At 40.0% G+C, this 20,412-nt stretch overlaps 1 protein-coding gene across 1 annotated transcript in view; it reads left to right on the top strand.

The window, feature by feature from the left end:
• Positions 1–20,412, top strand: part of obscnb (obscurin, cytoskeletal calmodulin and titin-interacting RhoGEF b) — a gene marked incomplete at its 5' end in the record, with an annotated part of 64,389 nt that overhangs the window by 5,623 nt on the left and 38,354 nt on the right. The window contains 31 exons of the mRNA XM_080033443.1: positions 121–227; positions 688–856; positions 3,262–3,537; positions 3,666–3,947; positions 4,261–4,542; positions 5,110–5,385; positions 6,259–6,540; positions 6,876–7,157; positions 8,133–8,414; positions 8,697–8,978; positions 9,386–9,661; positions 9,757–10,029; positions 10,128–10,394; positions 10,481–10,750; positions 10,840–11,106; positions 11,273–11,539; positions 11,678–11,790; positions 11,887–12,040; positions 12,148–12,309; positions 12,431–12,535; positions 13,520–13,786; positions 14,592–14,861; positions 14,994–15,260; positions 15,379–15,645; positions 15,799–16,065; positions 16,185–16,454; positions 16,543–16,812; positions 17,814–18,080; positions 19,216–19,482; positions 19,640–19,906; positions 20,110–20,376. Coding sequence (XP_079889569.1) covers positions 121–227; positions 688–856; positions 3,262–3,537; positions 3,666–3,947; positions 4,261–4,542; positions 5,110–5,385; positions 6,259–6,540; positions 6,876–7,157; positions 8,133–8,414; positions 8,697–8,978; positions 9,386–9,661; positions 9,757–10,029; positions 10,128–10,394; positions 10,481–10,750; positions 10,840–11,106; positions 11,273–11,539; positions 11,678–11,790; positions 11,887–12,040; positions 12,148–12,309; positions 12,431–12,535; positions 13,520–13,786; positions 14,592–14,861; positions 14,994–15,260; positions 15,379–15,645; positions 15,799–16,065; positions 16,185–16,454; positions 16,543–16,812; positions 17,814–18,080; positions 19,216–19,482; positions 19,640–19,906; positions 20,110–20,376 — 7,620 coding nt within the window. The remainder of the gene's footprint in view (positions 1–120; positions 228–687; positions 857–3,261; positions 3,538–3,665; positions 3,948–4,260; positions 4,543–5,109; positions 5,386–6,258; positions 6,541–6,875; positions 7,158–8,132; positions 8,415–8,696; positions 8,979–9,385; positions 9,662–9,756; positions 10,030–10,127; positions 10,395–10,480; positions 10,751–10,839; positions 11,107–11,272; positions 11,540–11,677; positions 11,791–11,886; positions 12,041–12,147; positions 12,310–12,430; positions 12,536–13,519; positions 13,787–14,591; positions 14,862–14,993; positions 15,261–15,378; positions 15,646–15,798; positions 16,066–16,184; positions 16,455–16,542; positions 16,813–17,813; positions 18,081–19,215; positions 19,483–19,639; positions 19,907–20,109; positions 20,377–20,412) is intronic.

Here is a 20,412-nt window from a genome sequence, read left to right as displayed (position 1 = left end):
TTTCTTTAATGTACTTTCGTAAATAAGCCTTGTTTTTAATTGAATTCCATTGGTAATTGATATAATTCTCCTGTGAGGAGCAAATCAATAATGCCTTTTACCGGGAATGGTATTTTTCAGAGCCTCGTGTTAGGTTTGTCAACAAGTCCGGTCAGCAGGATGTGGTGACTTGCAGTACCCAAGCCACTGCTCAGCTGACTGCTGAGGTGTCTGACTACGATGCACAGGTTTGTGATGGGTTCATTGTAACTTTGAAACTTATTATAACTTTACAAGTTGAATTGTAAAGCATAAAAGCATCTTATTTAATAATTGAGACCCATATTCCTGTGCCATTTGGAGTCTTCTCTAAAATCAATAATTCTGCTTTTTGATTCAGCATTGTACTCAAATACCTTTGGCCATGGCAGAGGGATATCAGAATGATGTTACATTTAAGTAACCTTTGACCCTCATTGCCATTGTAGGACAATCTTTGAGTGGAAAAAGCAACTGTGTTGAATTTATGTATTGGGTTGAAGATGATACGGTGCATTTTATTTCTATTTCTGTAACCCAACATAGTCTTTGAAAAAGCCACTATTGTATTTGAGTACTTGTCAACACAGGTATTTCTACTAAACAGTTGTTCTATTTGAGTAGAATATTGAATATGTCTTTTTTGGAAATCGTTTTACATTCTTTTAGGTGGTTTGGATGAGGAACGGGCGGGAGGTGAAAATAGGAAAGAAGTATGAATACATGGTCATCGACCGCAAGAGGATGCTGATTGTACACAATGTCACAGAGGAAGATGTGGGCATCTACGAGTGTGCTTTAGCTGATGACAGAATGTCCCTGCAACTCACTCTTAAAGGTAACTTCATCAAAATCATTTTCATTTCATTTATTTAACTTTTATTTATCCTCGAGAGACCAATTGAGGGGTGACCCTCATTTTCAATGGTGTCGAGTTCAAACAAATTCCAAGGAAAAACAACAATGCATACACAATATTCAACGCAAATACATAAAATACACAACAACAGGTGAAGAGAAGAAAAAAACAAAAAACAAAAAAACAATTGAAACATTTACATAGTGGTGAAGAGTGGCAGCAATTAAAATGAAATTAAATGGGTGAAAGTACAATATAGCCTAATTAAAAAAGTTACAGGTAGAGTTTGGCAGATTTAAGATAGTTTGTTTAAATTGATTAAAGGATATGAAGGTATTTAGTTTAATTTGTTGCTGTAAGTTGTTCCAGGAGTCGGGGGCACTGAAGCTAAAAGCTGTCTTTCCCAGCTCAGACCGGGCTTGTGGGACATAAAGCATGAGCATGTCAGTGGAGCGGGTCTGATAAAGCCCATCTGAAATTTGCAACATTTCTGTTAAATAACGAGGAAGCTTCCCGGTCAAGGCTTTGTAAATAAAAATATGCCAATGTGCATCACGTCTCTCTTTAAGGGAGTACCACCCAACCTTTTCATATAATAGACAATGGTGTGTGTCATAAGCATCTCCTGTGATGAACCTTAAAGCAGAGTGAAAAACAGAGTCTAGGAGTTTAAGACATGAATGAGATGCATGCCGGTAAACCACATCACCGTAATCAAGGACAGACATAAAAACTGCCTCAATAATCCTTTTCCTACTAAATAAAGGGAAGGTGGTTTTGTTCCTATAAAAATAGCCAATTTTTTGTCGTAGTCGACGAACAAGATTTTTTATATGAAAATTAAAAGTGAGTTTATCATCTAACCAGATGCCGAGATATTTGTACTCTGTGACTCTTTCAATTAAAAATCCATTCTTTGTAAAAACATTAAAATCATTCAAATTTGTAGTTCTTGCTCTGGAGAAACACATATATTTGGTTTTGTCTGTATTAAGAACAAGCCTGAGGTCTACTAGACAGTCCTGCAGAGTATTAAAAGAGCTTTGTAGGTTCTGAATAGATTGGTGCACCGAATCGGAAATGCAATACAGTACTGTGTCGTCAGCGTATAGATGGGCGTGACAGTTTTTTAGCGATGAAACAATGTTATTTATATAAATTGTGAAAAGAACTGGACCTAAAATTGAGCCCTGTGGGACACCATTTGTAACAGTTAAGAATTCAGATTGGTATCTTCCCAGTTTAACTGACTGCTGTCTATCAGAGAGATAATCCCTAAACCAGCTACATGCAGACTGATCAAAGCTGTCATAAAGCCTCTGTAAAAGCAAATGGTGGTCAACAGTATCAAAGGCCTTTGAAAGATCAATAAAAAGTGCTGCACAGTGCTTTTTCTTGTCTAATGCTGCAACAATGTTGTCTACAACCAAAGTCACAGCAGAGACAGTACTGTGGCCTGCCCTAAAACCAGATTGGAATGGGCTCAAAATGAAAGCACTAGTTAGAAATGTTTTTAACTGATTATTAATAAGTGATTCTAGAATTTTTGCCAGGCATGGGAGTTTGGAAATTGGCCTGTAGTTATTAAGATTATTTTTGTCACCACCTTTATGTAAAGGAATTATGTGAGCTTTTTTCCAAATTTTAGGAACTATTCCAGAGGAGATAGAAAGATTAAAAATATGGGTTATTTGTTTTGATATTATATGTGTCGAAAGCTTGATTGAAAACGGGTCCAAATTGTCCTCTCCCATGTACTTCTTGGGGTTGATGGCGAGGAGCGCATCTACAACAACACTTGTGGGAAGAAGATCAAGGCTGAAAATAGGAGTTTGAGAGACAGGCGGTACGTTACTACTGGTTGTAGAAGGTGTACAACCTCCATTTTGAAAGAGTTGACCAGCAGCTACAAAGTGTTTATTAAAAGCTAAGCCAAAATCATACTGAATGCAGTTATACAATTGAACTTTATTGCAGAACAAAGTCAACAATTTATCTGGCATGGTTTTTTTGTTGGCTTTTGAAGCAATTCGAAGTCAGTATCACCGACGTGATCTGCTCGTTGCTAAGGTAATTTCAGAAAGGTAACTTGGACCAGTGTGTGCAATAAGTATCAAGCCCAAATAATGCAGGCAGTTTGTCTGTGACCATGTGAAATGTGACCTGCTCTGATAGCAACTAGTGTATGTTTGTGAGCCTTCAAAAAAAATATCTTACGAAATGATGTTGTCAACTCCAGTGTCTGCTCAAGTCATGCTCTTTCTACATATGAGCTGCTCTGATGACAAATCTGTAACACAGGTATTTGTTCAAGTGACCACAAAACAATTCATTCACATATAAAACATAAGAAACTCCAAAATGTCCGTCTTTTCTTCCCAAAGATGAACCTGCCAAGTTTCTGAACAAAGCCAGTGGTCCCATGGGAATGTCATCGTCCCTTAAAGGAGATCTTGAGCTCACCTGTGAGGTGTCTGCTGCCAGCGCCACCGTTGTGTGGAAAAAAAATGAGATGGAGATAACTGAGGACCAAAGAACCACCATTGTCTCCAAAGGGACTCAAAGGAAGCTCGTCATCAAGGCTGCCAAAAAGACTGACGAAGGACATTATTCCTGTGAGACAGCAGCGGACAAAGTCACATTCAATGTCAAGATAAAGGGTAAGACTGAATAATGCTCTAGCACTCTAGCTCTAGCACCATTCAACACTTGTCTGCACATCACACATATACTGTACTTTTTTTTTTTTTTACTTCAATCATTAAATTTTTTTTTTCATTTTTCTCAGAAACTCAAGCCGTGGCTGCCTTCTCCAACAAGGAGTCAGTGCAGAAGGAGGTGAAAGCTACTCTCTCCCAGAAAGCCACTCTTAGTTGCACCGTCTCGGATAGTAAGACAGAGGTGAAATGGTATAAAGACGGCAAGTTGTTGATATCCAGTAGGACAATATACTCAGAGGTGAAAGGCAGTACTCGTCAGCTGGTGATTGAAAAGGTGGAGAAGAGTGATGCTGGGGAGTATACGTGCGAAGTTGGAGGGGATAAGCTGGTCTTTAAGATATCTGTTTCAGGTAGGACTGCTTGATTAAATAATTAATATACAGAATTTCATATTTCCAGTTTTATAGAATTAATATGAATGCTCTCCGTGACCTACAGTATGAATATACGTAGTTAGCTGCTTCACATTTGATCGTCTTTGCACAGTATATTGATAGGATGATGTAGCAATGTTATGATTTTAAATGTCCCACATGAGAGGGTTTGCCTGGGAAAGTAAATAATGAATATTTTACATAGGTAAAGTAGATGTCTCTCATATCTTTCGACCTTTGTTGATTGAAATAGTGCTCATAACAACACTGTTTTTCTCATTGACGTTAGCCGCAGAGGCCAAGTCAGCCTTCTCCAACAAGGAGTCAGTGCAGAAGGAGGTGAAGGCCACTCTCTCCCAGAAAGCCACTCTAAACCTTGAGGTAGCTGATACCAAAACAGAGGTGAAATGGTACAAGGATGGCAAGCTGCTCACTTCCAGTAAGACAGTGCACACAGAGTCCAAAGGCAAGAGTCGTCTGCTGGTGATTGACAGCGTGGAGAAGAAGGATGCTGGAGAGTACACCTGTGAGGCTGGGACTGAGAAGCTGGCTTTCAAGATGACAGTGGAAGGTAAGGGAGGGTGTGGATCTGCATGAGATAATTATGTAGACAACTAAGAATTTACTTAGTCAAACCTGATTGGTCGAATGTTGCCTATAGTCAAGTAATAATCAAATCATTTTTTTCTGCTTATTGATCCATATTCTGATTTGCGACATTGGCTTCCTTTCCACACCAGGCAATTGGGTTGAAACACCGACTTTTTGACGTGGCATTAGAATTTTATTTATTGCGACTTAGTGTACCATGGTGATTTATTCACGCACACTAACAGGATTGATTATAAGAACATGAGCTATTTTCAAATTTGTATTAACAGTATTATTAATAGGCTAATATTTATACCACAATAGGCGATGTATCATGATTTATTGGGAGAAACCAAGCAATGCGATATAAAATCAAAAATTCAGTGCCCCTATATAAATGGAATAGAATGATCCTTGTTTAATTACCACATTTTGCGACTCGGGCTCCTTTGAATGGAAGGAATAATATAACATACAGGATGTTTATTATTGAGCTATGAATGAATAGCATCTGATGATTTTTTTCCCTGTCATGCCCATCTATCAGAGGCCAAGTCAGCCTTCTCCAACAAGGAGTCAGTGCAGAAGGAGGTGAAGGCCACGCTCTCCCAGAAAGCCACTCTAAACCTTGAGGTAGCTGATACCAAGACAGAAGTGAAATGGTACAAGGATGGCAAGCTGCTCACTTCCAGTAAGACAGTGCACACAGAGTCCAAAGGTAAAACCCGCCAGCTGGTGATCGACAGCGTGGAGAAGAAGGATGCTGGAGAATACACCTGTGAGGCTGGGACTGAGAAGCTGCTCTTTAAAATACATGTGGAAGGTAAGGAGAATGCAATACAGTATTTAAGAAAAGCCAAATTATGCCTTTTAAATGCTTACCTTGGTGATACGCCTTTCAAATGTTTTTTTGTGCACAGTTTAAAAAAGAGTAGATGCAGTTTACTTAAAACCTAAACTTTTAAACCATGTGTGACACATATTCTGACCACACAATGCTTAGAAACAATTGGTTAAAAGTATAAATAAAACATTGAGTATTTCAAATGTTGATTTATAATATGTATAGGATATTTTACCTTTAAGTCATTATATTAAGTCTAAGCTAGCTTTGTTTAAATAAAGAGATAAAAATGTAATTTACTGTGTGAAACTGGCTGACATTTTGTGTTTTCTATTTGTGTCTCTTTGTTATGTGTTATCGTAAATGTCACAATGCATTGTGGCTGCATTGTTGGTTGCTTCAGTTTTGAGATATTCTGCGCGCTTTGCTTGAACATCCAAAGTTCAGTATTGACTTGGAGTCTCATGGTATTAGATTGCAATTGAAATTACTTTAATGTTTTGAGCTTTGTCGCTTGTATGAACTTCTGTGCTTCGTGCTTTGAGTTCTTGTAGCATTTGTTTGCTGGGGCAGCTCAGGGTGTCTTGTGGCTCTGTAGTTTGTAGGTTCCTGGTCACTGATTTGGCAGCTTTCGTTCTAAATGGTTGGTTTTTACATAGTTTGCTTTCGCTTTATGGATACAAAGTGCAATGTAATATCTCTCTCAATTTGATGTGCTTTAATAAGCTTATTGCTCTATGCACTGCATATGTAAGATTTGGTTGCATTTGTCCAGTTAATCTGAGGAGTCAAGTCCTTTTTTGTATTGGAAATTGTACATTCCACCACACTCCTTCACTGTTACTACTACAGGAGTCGGGGCTAAATCCGCTTTCCTCAACAAAGAGTCTGTCCAGAGTGAAGTGAAACCTACTATCTCCCAGAAAGCCACTCTGAGCTGTGAAGTAGCTGATAACAAGACAGAGGTAAAATGGTACAAGGATGGCAAAGTGCTGAGTCCAAGCAGAACAATTCACATGGAATCAAAGGGCAAGCTTCGTCAACTGGTGATCGACAGTGTAGACAATAAAGATGCTGGAGACTACGCCTGTGAAGTCGGAACTGAAAAATTGCCATTTAAAGTACGGGCGGCAGGTATGAGGAGTCAAAGGGAATAGTGTATTTTGATGACTGCAATTTGTTTAGGCTTCAATCTCTGTCTGTCAGTCGATCATAAACAGTTCCAGAGGAGGATATGAATTTTTGGTTTTGCTGTTTGGGTTGAATTATGTTTGTTGTAGTATTTTGGTATCACAGGTATTTTGCATTTTTTATTAATTCAGGTACCTACTAAATACAGTTTGGCTGCACATTTTTCCACTTAATTATGCTTCTATAATATGTTAACAGTAGTTTTTCAATGTTTTAATTAGTTGTATCAAAGTGAATTGGTCGAGATGCCATAACTGTCTTCCTTATTACTTTTACAGAGACCCAAGTCAAGTCAGCCTTCTCCAACAAGGAGTCAGTGCAGAAGGAGGTGAAGGCCACTCTCTCCCAGAAAGCCACTCTAAATTTTGAGGTAGCTGATACCAAGACAGAAGTGAAATGGTACAAGGATGGCAAGCTGCTCACTTCCAGTAAGACAGTGCACACAGAGTCCAAAGGCAAGAGTCGTCTGCTGGTGATCGACAGCGTGGAGAAGAAGGATGCTGGAGAATACACCTGTGAGGCTGGGACTGAGAAGCTGCTCTTTAAAATACATGTGGAAGGTAAGGAGAATGCAATACAGTATTTAAGAAAAGCCAAATTATGCCTTTTAAATACCTACCTTGGTGATACGCCATTGAAATGTATTTTAAGGGCATAGTTTGAAAGATTGAGAGTAGATGCAGTTTACCTAAAACAGTCTCATACAATGGCAATTGCATTGTAATAAACACAAGTAAAGTACAAGAAAACAAAACATTTCAAACCATGTGTTAAAGCTTGACACTAATTCTGACTACACAATGCTTAGAAACAATTGGTACAAAAAACATTGAGTATTTCAAATGTTGATTTATAATATACTGTTTATATGATATTTTACCTTTAAGTCATTATATTAAGTCTAAACTAGCATTTTTTAAATAAAGATATAACAATGTAATTTACTGTGTGAAACTGTCTGACATTTTGTGTTTTCTATTCGTGTCTCTTTGTTATGTGTTATCGTAAATGTTACAATGCATTGTGGCTGTATTGTTGGTTGCTTCAGTTTTGAGATATTCTGCGCGCTTTGCTTGAACTTCCAAAGTTCAGTATTGACTTGGAGTCTCATGGTATTAGATTGCAATTGAAATTACTTTAATGTTTTGAGTTTTGTCGCTTGTATGAACTTCTGTGCTTCGTGCTTTGAGTTCTTGTAGCATTTGTTTACTGGGGCAGATCAGGGTGTCTTGTGGCTCTGTAGTTTGTAGGTTCCTGGTCACTGATTTGGTAGCTTTCGTTCTAAATGGCTGTTTTTCACATAGTCATTGTGCCTCTCTGTGGCAACTTGCAGATTCCCAGTTTGCTTTCGCTCTATGGATACAAAGTGCAATGTTGTGTCTCTCAATTTGAATTGCTTGAATAAAGCTTATTGCTCTGTGCGCTGCACCTGTAAGTATCAGCTACAATTTTCCAGTTAAACTGAGGAGTCAAGTCCTTTTTTGTATATTGGTAATTGTACATTCCACCACACTCCTTCACTGTTACTACTACAGGAGTCGGGGCTAAATCCGCTTTCCTCAACAAAGAGTCTGTCCAGAGTGAAGTGAAAACTACTATCTCCCAGAAAGCCACTCTGAGCTGTGAAGTAGCTGATAACAAGACAGAGGTAAAATGGTACAAGGATGGCAAAGTGCTGAGTCCAAGCAGAACAATTCACATGGAATCAAAGGGCAAGCTTCGTCAACTGGTGATCGACAGTGTAGACAATAAAGATGCTGGAGACTACGCCTGTGAAGTCGGAACTGAAAAATTGCCATTTAAAGTACGGGCGGCAGGTATGAGAAGTCAAAGGGAATAGTGTATTTTGATGACTGCAATTTGTTTAGGCTTCAATCTCTGTCTGTCAGTCGATCATAAACAGTTCCAGAGGAGGATATTAATTTTTGGTTTTGCTGTTTGGGTTGAATTGTGTCTGTTGTAGTATTTTGGTATCACAGGTATTTTGCATCTTTTATTAATTCAGGTAAATACAGTAGTTTTTTTTTGGCTTCTAAAATGAGTTGTATCAAAGTGAATTGGTCGAGATGCCATGACTGTCTTCCTTATTACTTTTGCAGAGACCCAAGTCAAGTCAGCCTTCTCCAACAAGGAGTCAGTGCAGAAGGAGGTGAAGGCCACTCTCTCCCAGAAAGCCACTCTAAACCTTGAGGTAGCTGATATCAAAACAGAAGTGAAATGGTACAAGGATGGCAAGCTGCTCACTTCCAGTAAGACAGTGCACACAGAGTCCAAAGGTAAAACCCGCCAGCTGGTGATCGACAGCGTGGAGAAGAAGGATGCTGGAGAGTACACCTGTGAGGCTGGGACTGAGAAACTGGCTTTCAAGATTTATGTGGCAGGTAGGAAGAAAACAAAAAGTCGCTAGCAAATGTGAATTGGATTTGCGTTTTGTAGCAAAGTGTGTGGATTTTTTCTGAAGTATAAGAACTATACAATAAATAAATAAATACATCTTCACCTCATTACTTGATATTTTGGAAAGACTTAAGGCTGTGGTGGATGATGCCATCTTAAGCTACTAGCCTCTGATCCTTGAAGGCCATCGTAGCTTCTGTAAATTCTCCGAATGGGAGGGGAAGATACGGAGCGCTGCGATGTAGAAACTACTGGATGATGCCAAAATACTGCTATAATACCTTTAAGTCTGCTCTATTCTGCTAAAAGCTTTTGGCTGCGTACATGAATTTGAGGTCGACTGACATGTTGCCATCATTTGTTTGTAACAAATGTTCGGTTTGCTCCGCAGAGGCCCCAGCCGGCTTCTCGAACAAGGAGTCCGTCAAGAAGGAGTTGAAGGCGACCATCTCGCAGAAAGCCACTCTGAGCTGTGAGGTTTCTGACTCCAAGGCAGAAGTAAAGTGGTACAAGGATGGCAAGCTGCTCACTACCAGCAAAGCAGTCCACATGGAAACGAAGGGCAAGAGTCGTGAGTTGGTGATAGAAAAAATGGAGAAAAAAGATGCCGGAGAGTACACATGTGAGGCTGGATCTGAGAAGCTGGTATTTAAGGTGCAGATGACAGGTAAAAAAAAACATTTTCCAAAAATTATACATTTTGTTGCACAATTGATAATTCTCTGCCCTGAGACTGAAGAGAAGCTCTTTACCTCTCTTTAGAAGTTGCCGTCAAGTTCCAGAAGAAGAATGTCAAGGACTCATGTATTGTTCAAGCAAGTGAAAACATTGTTTTGACCACTGAGCTAAGCACAGAAAGCGGCAGCGTGAAGTGGTTCAGAGATGGTGTGGAGATCAAGGAGGGAAGCAAGTATGAAATGAAAAAAGATGGCGTCTCTCGTACCCTGATAGTAAAATCCACCGAATCCAAAGACGGTGGATCATACTCCTGTCAAACTGCCGATGACAAACTGGAGTTCAAAGTTCAAGTCAAAGGCAAGTCCTAAATAGTTTATAACGTTGGGAATATTGCTTCGTAAACCTCTTTCGGAGCCAGATTGTTTTGATGCCTAATTCCCATCTTTTCATTTCAGATTCGGCTTTGAAGTTTGTCGTCCCTTTGAAACCTGCTTCAGTGGAGTTGGGAGGAACACTTAGCCTCATGTGCGAGCTAAATCAAGCCTCAGGGGATGTTGTCTGGCAGCATGACAAGCGTGAAATCAAACCTGGAGGCAGGTACTGTGTCAGGGCAGATGGGGCTAAGCGGCTCCTTACTGTGACTGGCATGGCTAAAGAAGACGAAGGAGAATACAGCTGTGAATGCAGAAATGACAAGACCTCAGCTAAAATCTCCACAAAAGGTAAATCATCATTTAATAAATTAGATTCAAACATCCACACTTTCTCATATGAGTCTGCTTTATTTGATGTGACTCTTTCCTTTCAGCACCCAGACTTGTGAGGGTGACCACCAAGCTAAACAACATGGCTGCCATGGAGGGAAAAGACGCCATTTTCAAGTGTGCCGTCACCCCGGCAGACGTCAGCGTGAAATGGTTCCACAATAATCTACCCGTCACTGCTGGGCCTAAGTATAAGATTGAACACGGTGGTGGCAGTCACTCACTCACCATCACCTCTGTCACCCAAAAAGATGCTGGAGAGGTTAGCGTTGACGCAGAAGGCAAAAGCTGCAAAGCTACCCTACAAGTGCAACGTAAGAATACCCATTTCTCATTCAAATATCTGTGCGCTACGTAAAGTAAAATCCTCATTAACTTCAAAATGTCTTTGCGCCCCAATTAGATGAGCCTGTTACATTTAAGAAAAAGCTAGAAAACCTGACAGTGGAGGAGCAGAGTGAAGTGAAGCTGGAGTTGGAGCTGAGTAAGCCTTCTGAAGAAGTGAGGTGGATGAAGAACAGCGTAGTGCTGCAGCCCGCAGGGAACCTGGAGGTCAGGGTAAACGGAGCTAAGCAAGCTCTGGTCTTCAAGAGTGTGACTCATGCTGACCGAGGAATCTACTCCTGTGAAACTCTGGATGACAAAACCCAGGCTAAACTCACCGTGGAGAGTAAGACTGACTGACATTTTAACATGCATTATTAAAGTACATATCTTAACTGTAGAAAGTGAACACCATTCTCCAGTAATGTTTGTTTGGAGATACATTTTGAATTAAAAGATAGGAAGCGATGCCTGCATGTTAGCATTTAAACATTTTCACCTCCTCTCTACAGTGAAGAAGATCCAGGTGATAAAAGGCCTAACAGAAACCAAGGCACATGAGACAGAGACAGTAACTCTAGAAGTGGAACTCAGCCAGGCTGATGTTGAAGGTGCCTGGACCAGGGATGGGGCCAAGTTAAGGCCAGGGGCAAACTGTCGTATTACCGCTCTGGGAAAAAAGCATGCCTTAACATTGTCCAATCTCAAGATGGAGGATGCAGGAACTATTGTCTTCCAGGCAGAAGGAGTGCATAATTCTGGAAAACTGATTATCACAGGTAAGAGCTGCTTCCTGTCAGTCAATTTGTATCCTAATTGGTCACTAGGGTTTAAGCCAACCGAAATTCTATTGTTGTACTCACCCATTCTGCCAGCAGTCATAGTCAACTTTTGACCAACTCATGTTGATTCTACAGAACCTCCTGCTAAGATTTCCAAGCCCATGATGGATATCAGTGTTCCTGAGAAGGAGAAGGTTACTTTTGAGTGTGAAGTGTCCAGAACAAATGCGGATGTTAAATGGTTTAAGGTGAGAAAATATTGCAGCAGAGTGAAATAATACGATGTAAAAACGTGTTAAGTACCCATGTAGTTAAAAAAATATATATATATATATTATTATTAGGATGACCTGGAACTGAAACCAGGGAAGAACTTTGGCATCCATTCCCAGGGACGAAAGCGCACTTTGGTCCTCAGCAAATGCACCCCTGAAGATGCAGGCACTTACATCTGTCGCACTACTGATGATAACACCGCCGCCAAGCTCACCGTCAATGGTAATTATTAGAAAAGTCTTGAGCCATACCAATCAGTCAGGTACTACTTAGGGGTGCAGTCTAACAATTTCCAGTACACATCTTAAAAATATATATTTTCCCTGCAGCCAGAGAAGTTAAGATTGTTAAGAAGCTGGAGGATGTGGAGGTGATGGAGAAGGAGAGTGCTGCGTTTGTCTGTGAAGTCTCCCATGATGAAGTGGACTGCCATTGGTTCAAAGGAAGTCACAAACTCAAAGTCAGTGACAACATCAAGATGAGGCAAGAGGGTAAGGTCGATTTGTGATGTAACCCTCTCTGTATTCATACAATGTTACAGAATTCACCTGAATAATGATTTTCACATATAGTGAGATTTTATGTCTGCAAGCTGTCTATTTCTTATTCCAGGCAGAACATATGTACTGCTGTTTAAGTCTGTTACCGCAGAAGATGCTGGAGAGATTAAATTCACGGCTGAGAAGGCCTCTTCAACTTCAAAACTTAAAGTGAAAGGTAAACAAGTCTGTGCTAACAGTATGCATGGATTAACTAATTTTATTACAATGTTCAGATGCGGTTGCAAATGGATCCTTTCTATTCATTATAACGAAAGCTGTTAGAAAGATGCAAATTATATAATACTTCTGCACATTTAAATCATATTTTCTTCTAAATGATAACTACTGTAACCAGGTTATTTGGCTATGCATAAAACTGATTATGTTGGCATTTGAGCTAAAACTTCCTGAATCACTATTTGAACTGAACTCAACACTTCTACTGGTTTAGTGAGCCAAACGTTGCCACACTAAAGTAAGATGAAATGTTGTTTTCCTAAAAGAATAAACAGAGTGCATCATTCTGACAATATTGGTGAGATAGAAATCCAGTTGCAACTTGCATTTACATTGTTACACCTCATTGAGGCCTGATGGCAAAGGGAACACAATTAGCTGACGCAAAGGATTCTTTTGAGGGATTTTTCTCATAGCTTTCTTGTTTGGATGTAGGTCTATGCATCATTGGTCCGGTAATTTAGGACATTTTGGGGCCATTTGATGATTGGAAATATTTAGGAGTTTGAGAATTTAAACAAAGGTGGCACAAATTCTGTCAAATAAGATTAGAATTAAACTTTGCTATCAGTCGCTGAAATTTGCACAAACATGCAAAGGTTTTCTTGTTTCTATGTCAGTTTCTCAAACAGCAACTGATAAATTAACAAAAATGACTTTCGCACGCACAATAATTTCTCTCTAATGTAGTGCCATATCTGCTTAATCTTTTGCACAAAATTGTATAACTGGTGCATCAAAAGCATTAATGTTCGACTACGCATTAGCCCAATTTGCTTTGGCTATGACATAATTCTGTTGTGAAATTGCCTGTCATGTAGTGCGCGTTGGCAAGAGCTTTGGCAAGGCCTTAACATTAGGCTTTAATATTCCCTTGCGCTATACGTGACTTTTCATTGATTCAGTGTTATTGTTACTGTAGAGCTACCTGTCAAGTTTGTGAAGAAACTCAGGGATAAGATAGCGATGTATAAGCATCGTGGTCATCTTGAATGCCAAGTGTCGCGTGCCAGTGCAAAGGTGAAGTGGTACAAGAACAAGACGGAGATCAAAACCGGCAAGAAATACGAGATCAAAAGTGAAGATGTGTACCGAAAAGTCACCATCAACGACGTGGACTCCGGGGACGAAGACACGTATACCTGTGACGCGATTGATGACAAGACCTCCTGTAAATTACTTGTGGAAGGTAAAATGATGAAGGATGACAAAGGTTGATTGGAAGTTTATCTTCAGGTTTATTATTTGTAGGGCATTTATGTACTCGACTGTATACATGTTTGTACACCCACAACGTATTTACACAAAATAAGCCATCAGACTCTGAGTCAATGAGGTATGTCTGTCTGTCTGTCCGTCCGTCTGGATAGTTTTATCAGATTCACAGAATCTGTATCAGCCTTAATCCAGTATTGGTCTGGATAAGTGTTCACTTAAAGGCATAATAGGTAATTCTGGAGAATGTTTGTTGACAAATATTTTTTTGTCAAAATCATTGAATATCCTCACAATCTGCTATCTGTCCGTACTGTGTGTGCACTGAAAAATTATTCTGAGTTTCCAGTGCACACACAGTATGGACAAGTAGCAGATTGTGAGGAGATATTCAATGATTTTGACAAACAAGTGATTTGTTTACAAACATTATCCAGATTAACCTAGTATAACTTTAACATTGCTACTGCATTTTTCAAAGAATAATCCTTATCTTTTTTTCTGGAATGACTAAAAAAGTCTTGTTACTCATCTGTAACAAGGTTTAATTTCCCGCAAGAATATGTTTTATTGTGTCACACAATATTGAATTTCATTCCCTGATTTCTGACCACTACTGCTGTATTTTGCAATAATGTCAAGTGTATGGGGTTGATTTGATTTGATCACAGAAAAGACCTAACCATTGGTATGGGGTCATCATAAATCAGCATAACTTTCATTTTAGGAAATGATATCATTGACTTCTCACTTCACTTCTCTTTTAATGACCCCTCCAGAGCAGTCCATCAGCATTGTGCGGGAGCTTAGTTCAGTAGAAGTGACCGAACCCTTTGCAGCTGTTTTTGAAGTTGAAATCAGTATGGAGCTGGTGAAACCTCCTCTATGGACTCTGAATGGAACTGCAGTGCAGGAGAGCGCTGATGTTGAAATGGAGAAAGAGGGCACTATGCACCGTCTCACTTTCAAAAAGACCAAGGCATCGATGACAGGACCTGTGCAGTTTACAGCTGGGAAGAGCAAATCTTTGGCACAGCTCACAGTCAAAGGTAATCATTTTATTATTTTGTACAGCAGTTGGCCACAATAACTTGTGTGCTGTAATACTCTGTGGGGTTTCCAGGTAAATATAACCAGCATAGTACAGCTGAGTCTAATCACAAACTGTTCCTCACATTAAGAGCGTCCACTGGAGATTGCAGAGCCCATCAAAGATGTGAAGGCAAAGGAGAAAAGCTCAGCCATACTCAGCTGCAAATTCTCTGCCCCACCCAAAGAGGTTAGATGGTATAAAGATGAAGTACCTCTGTCAGATTCAGACAAGTATAACATGAAGAAAGACTCTACAAGGGCTCAAGTCACCATTAAAATGTTGACTGAGGAAGACAGTGGAGAGTACCGCTGTCAATCTGGACCTGCTGGGTCCAAAGGCAAACTTAGTGTTGAAGGTACTGTATGCATCTTTAAATACCACCAAAAATAAAGCAAGTGTGCATTTTATCATTAAAACAACATATAAAGCAGCTGCTATGGAAGGTTTAAGGAAAGTGTTTTTCTTCTGTCCAGTGCGTGAAATTAAGATCACCAAGCACTTGGCTGACACAGAGGTTGACGAAGACAACGACGCAGTGTTCACAACTGAGATTAACTATGCGGATGAGAAGGTAGAGTGGCTTCTGAATGACAAGGTGCTCTTCACTAATGAAGTCAACACCATCACTCATGAAGGCAAGGTTCACAAGCTCACGCTAAAGAACCTGGCACCTAAGGACGGGGGGACTATCACCTTTAGAGTCCGCAAGGTGAACGAGTCTGTGACACTGAAGGTTAAAGGTAAGCGCTACGTTAACAAGCAGACAAAATATAATTATAAACCTAATAGGGGCATTGGCAAAAACCATGAAAATTGATTATTAACTCAGTGATGTGAATGAGGCTTCCAACTAATTCCTTCAGTAACTTTTTACTTTTTCAATGCCTTTCCAGAGAAGCGTGCTGTGTTCCTCAAGTCTCTAGATGACGTCATTGGAGAGGAGAAAGGCATGATAACTCTGGCGTGTGAGGCGTCCAAGCCCAGGGTTTCTCCCACATGGAGAAAAGAAGCTAAAGTCTTGAAGGCTGGATCAAAGTATGAGCTCCTTCACACAGGCAAGTCTCTGGGACTCATCATAAAGGACGTCACCAAAGAAGACGCCGGAGAGTACAGCTGTGATCTTGGAACCGAGGTTTCTAAATCAAAGGTCACTGTAAGAGGTTGGTACTGTTGTTTGAGATCTAAAGCTTTACAGGGTTAACCTTTAATACTATTTACCTTTATACGCATGGTATTGTTTGGCATCTGCACCAATGTTTGCTCTACGTCCTAAATTTAGAGATTGGCATTGGAATTACCAAATGGCTGAAGTCAGCTGAGGTGAATGAAGGAGAGTCATGTAGCTTTGAATGCATCTTGTCTCGCGAGAGCACCGATGAGTGTACCTGGACTCTCAATGGCCGATCTATTACAAATGGAGGCCGCTTCAATGTCACCAGTAAAGGACGCAAGTACATGCTGGCCATTAAGGATGTCACTCCTGCTGATACTGGAGAGGTGGTCTTCAACATTAAAGAGCTGAGCTCCAAAACAACATTATCAGTTGAAGGTAACATACTTGTCTATTTTGAAATCCTAGAAAAAGTACCAAAATCTTTAGGGTATTCAATTAAACACGCTATCACCCCTTGTTGCAGGGAAAGCTTCATCTTTGTCAAAAGAACTAGTAAATATCAGCGCTGTCCAAGGGGAAGATGCTGTATTTACCTGTGAGGTAACACAGGCTAGTTATACTGTGAATTGGACCAAGGAGGGCAAAGCCATCAGAAAGAGCCAGAAGTATGACATCAGCCAAGTGGATAAGGTCATGAAGCTGATCATCCATTGCGTCTCCGCTCAAGACTCTGGAGAGTATAGTTGTGAAGTTGTTGGAGGCGCAACCACCAAAGCCAAACTGGAAATCAAAGGTAAAACTTTAAATTACATATAAGCTGTCCATCTCACTGCATTTATTTGATGTGCTAAGACACTAACTTATGACAACACTCATTTAGAGGTAGTGTTAAAAGGCTCAAGTGAAATATCTCAAATATCTCAAGTAAATAAAGAACCAGTTCTCGGAGAAACCTATTTTCTGATACCATAGATTAAATCACTATTTTCCTTCTGTGCCTAGAATTCAAGCTTCCCGCATTTTGGTTTTATGATTTATTGTTTCACGAGATTGTCCGCCATTTTGGTAGTTTTCTAAAACTCCCGCCCTGTAGTACCATTTGGTCCCCTTTGTTACACGCACGCACGCACACACGCACACACACACACACACACACACACACACACACACACACACACACACACACACACACACACACACACACACACACACACACACACACACACACACACTGACCCCTACAGACATGGTGTACAGAGGTACATTTTCCTAGACGTTTCTTCTTTTTGTTACTTGTGATAGTTGTTTCTCTGATGGTATATTTGGATGATGTTACCTTAAGTTCATTGTTGTTAAAATAAACTTGCCCTTTTATTGTAACTAGAAGTGTCTGTCAGTCATTTATGTGAATATATTTTGTGGGATGTCAGCCTCTAATACGTCAAGAATTCATTAACCTTCAGTAATGTGGATATATTATCAGATTTGTAAGCTCGTTAATAATTGATTTATTATTATATTTTATAGAGTGATAATTAAACTAGGTTTTATTAATATTGATTTATTTTAACTGATCACTAGACTTTAATCAACATTAATTCCAAACCATTGATAAAACGAGACAACTTGCTGTTTTTGCTTTCCCTAAATGGATCGCTGGTGCCCCTTTGAACTTTAATAAATTATTAAAGTATTATTATTAATCTTCAGTTAATTTCTGATAGCAAAATTAATCTGAAGGACCTGTTGCTGCTACAAATTGTAACAAGGTTTTTTCCTTCTTTTTTCTGATAGAGCCAATCCATAAATTCACTAAAGCACTAAAGGACAGCCAAGCAGAGGAGAAAGGCTCCGTGACCCTGCAATGTGAGACTGCACAAACCCCATCCACTGTCATATGGCTCAAAGGTCACACCGAGCTTAAGGCTGGAGGTCGGTACGAGATGGCCCAGAAGGAGGGAGTCTTTACTCTCACAATCAAACAACTGGAGGAGAATGACACTGACATCTACACGTGTGACGTGGGCACTGCTAAGAGCATGGCCAAGGTGACCGTCAACGGTAAGAATCGAAGCATGTATCTATACAAGTTTAGAGTAAAACATTATGGTAAGAAATGATAACGAAGGTGGGGCATGCTATTTTTATCCTGTTAATACATTTTTTGACAATAAGTAGAGTCGACTCTCAGTATCTGAAATTGAATATTTTAAAGTATTACCCAGAAACAATTCCACAGTTAATGTATACATGTCGTGTTCACTTCACTCATAGTTTGGTTTGGTTTTTCTTTAAAGGCCAATTGGTGGTTATAGTGGAAAAGCCGCATGATGTTAGCTGTTTTGAAGGGGAATCTGCTACATTTGTTTGCCGTGTCAGTCCTGCTGATCTGCCTCCTGTACAGTGGGGCTTAGATCATACCCCACTGCAGCCAAGCCCCCTCAACCATATTCAAGTTTTAGAGGGGGGGCTCCACTCCCTTACTGTAAGAGAGCTCACTCCCAGGGACTCAGGCACCATCTCTGTGGTTGTTGGGAATCAGAAAGTATACGCTTCCCTTGTTGTTACAGGTAACTGAAACCGCTTATGGTCACAAATCTACCTAGAGTGTAGATTTGTCAGATGTACCATGAATAAAGTTGAGTTTGCACAAAAGTTTCTGTATTTTCCCAATAGAAATTAGCTTTCTGTATTTTGCATTGCGAGTGTAGTACTGAAGGATCTGCTTAACTCTTTTGTCAAGCACTATCCTATGCATTTTGTCTTGGGATTTATAAGAATGAGAGACTGTTTGAACATTCAAAAATTGTGAACGACCTCCATCAGCATGCGCAAATGTTTTCAAATTACCTGTTTACAAATGCATTGTCTTGTAATGCAAGGACTGCACACTGCATACATTTTTTAATTTTGTTCATAATCCTCTGTGCATTTCAACAAGGATTTCATACTGGAGTTACTGTATGGATTGATAGAGTTTGTTTTTAAATAAAGTTCACTATTATAACCAAACCTTCATCAAAAGGAACATCATCCCAGCCGTAAGGACAGTGTTTGGTTTCCAGAGGCTAAAGTTGGACGACAGGAGCACGACAACTCACTTATCATCTTCGCCTCTAATCATTTCATCCTCCATCACAACCCAAGAAAATGCAACATCTTGTTTGATATAATCGAGTTATTCATTTTATTTTAGCCCTTCCTGCCAGTTTTAAAGAGAAGCTGAAGAACCAAGAGAAAAAGGAAGGCGTGACTGTGACACTTAACTGCACATTGTCAAAAGCTGTGGCTGAAGTTCAGTGGAAGAAAGGTTCTGAAGTACTCAAAGCCGGAGAGAAGTATGAGATGAAGCAGGACCAGACCTCTTGTGAGCTCCAGATCAAGAACTTGAAGGTTGAAGATAGTGGAGAGTATTCTTGCGTGTGTGGGGACCAAAAGACAACTGCAACCGTGAAAGTCAATGGTATGGATCCAATAACTATTTTTTTGCAAAGTTTAGGAAAGGTTTTATACTTACATAAGAAAGTGTTATTTGTGTTTTTGTCCTATTTTGTTAAAAACTTTTGTTTAACTATTTATTTCACCTGATTTTGACAAGTAATGAAAACTTGGTTGTACAGCATTGCCGGCAACCTTCAGTCAGAAGCTGGAGAGCCAGGAGGCTGAAGAGGGAGCAAGTGTTACTCTGCACTGTGAGATCTCTAAACCTGGAGTCCCAGTGGAGTGGAAGAAGGGAACACAGGTCCTGAAGTCTGGAGACAAGTATCAGATGAAGCAGAAGGCCTCTGTGAATGAACTCCTCATCAGCAAAGTGCTGCCAGAAGACAGTGGAGACTACAGCTGTGTGTGTGGAGAACAGAAGACCACAGCCAGCCTCAACATCAAGGGTAGGAAGAGGATTTTCAAAGAGTCATTCGGTCTAGCGTGTTTTTTTTGTGTTAAATGTTGAGAGCAGCTTTTCATATGTATACAATTAGTCATTTTTGTTTTACAGTATGCACGTCATTGTAGATTGCAACTTCTTGGTGTGTTTTTAAATATTGTAAATCATTGCATGCTGCTGCTTACTAACCAAAAAATACATGCTTAGCCCAACCAGTGACCTTCAGTCAGAAGCTGGAGAGCCAGGAGGCTGAAGAGGGAACCGAAATGACTCTGCGTTGTGAGATCTCTAAACCTGGAGTCCCAGTGGAGTGGAAGAAGGGATCACAGGTACTGAAGTCTGGAGACAAGTATCAGATGAAGCAGAAGGCCTCTGTGAATGAACTCCTCATCAGCAAAGTGCTGCCAGAAGACAGTGGAGAATACAGCTGTGTGTGTGGAGACCAGAAGACCACAGCCAGCCTCAACATCAAGGGTAGGGAGAGGATTTTTCAAAGATTTGATATGTGGA

This window comes from Ammodytes marinus (assembly GCF_949987685.1).
Source record: "Ammodytes marinus genome assembly, chromosome: 9".
Taxonomy (NCBI): Eukaryota; Metazoa; Chordata; class Actinopteri; order Uranoscopiformes; family Ammodytidae; genus Ammodytes; species Ammodytes marinus.
The sequence above is the reverse complement of the archived record's forward strand: the minus strand, read 5'-3'. Positions and strand labels throughout refer to the sequence as shown.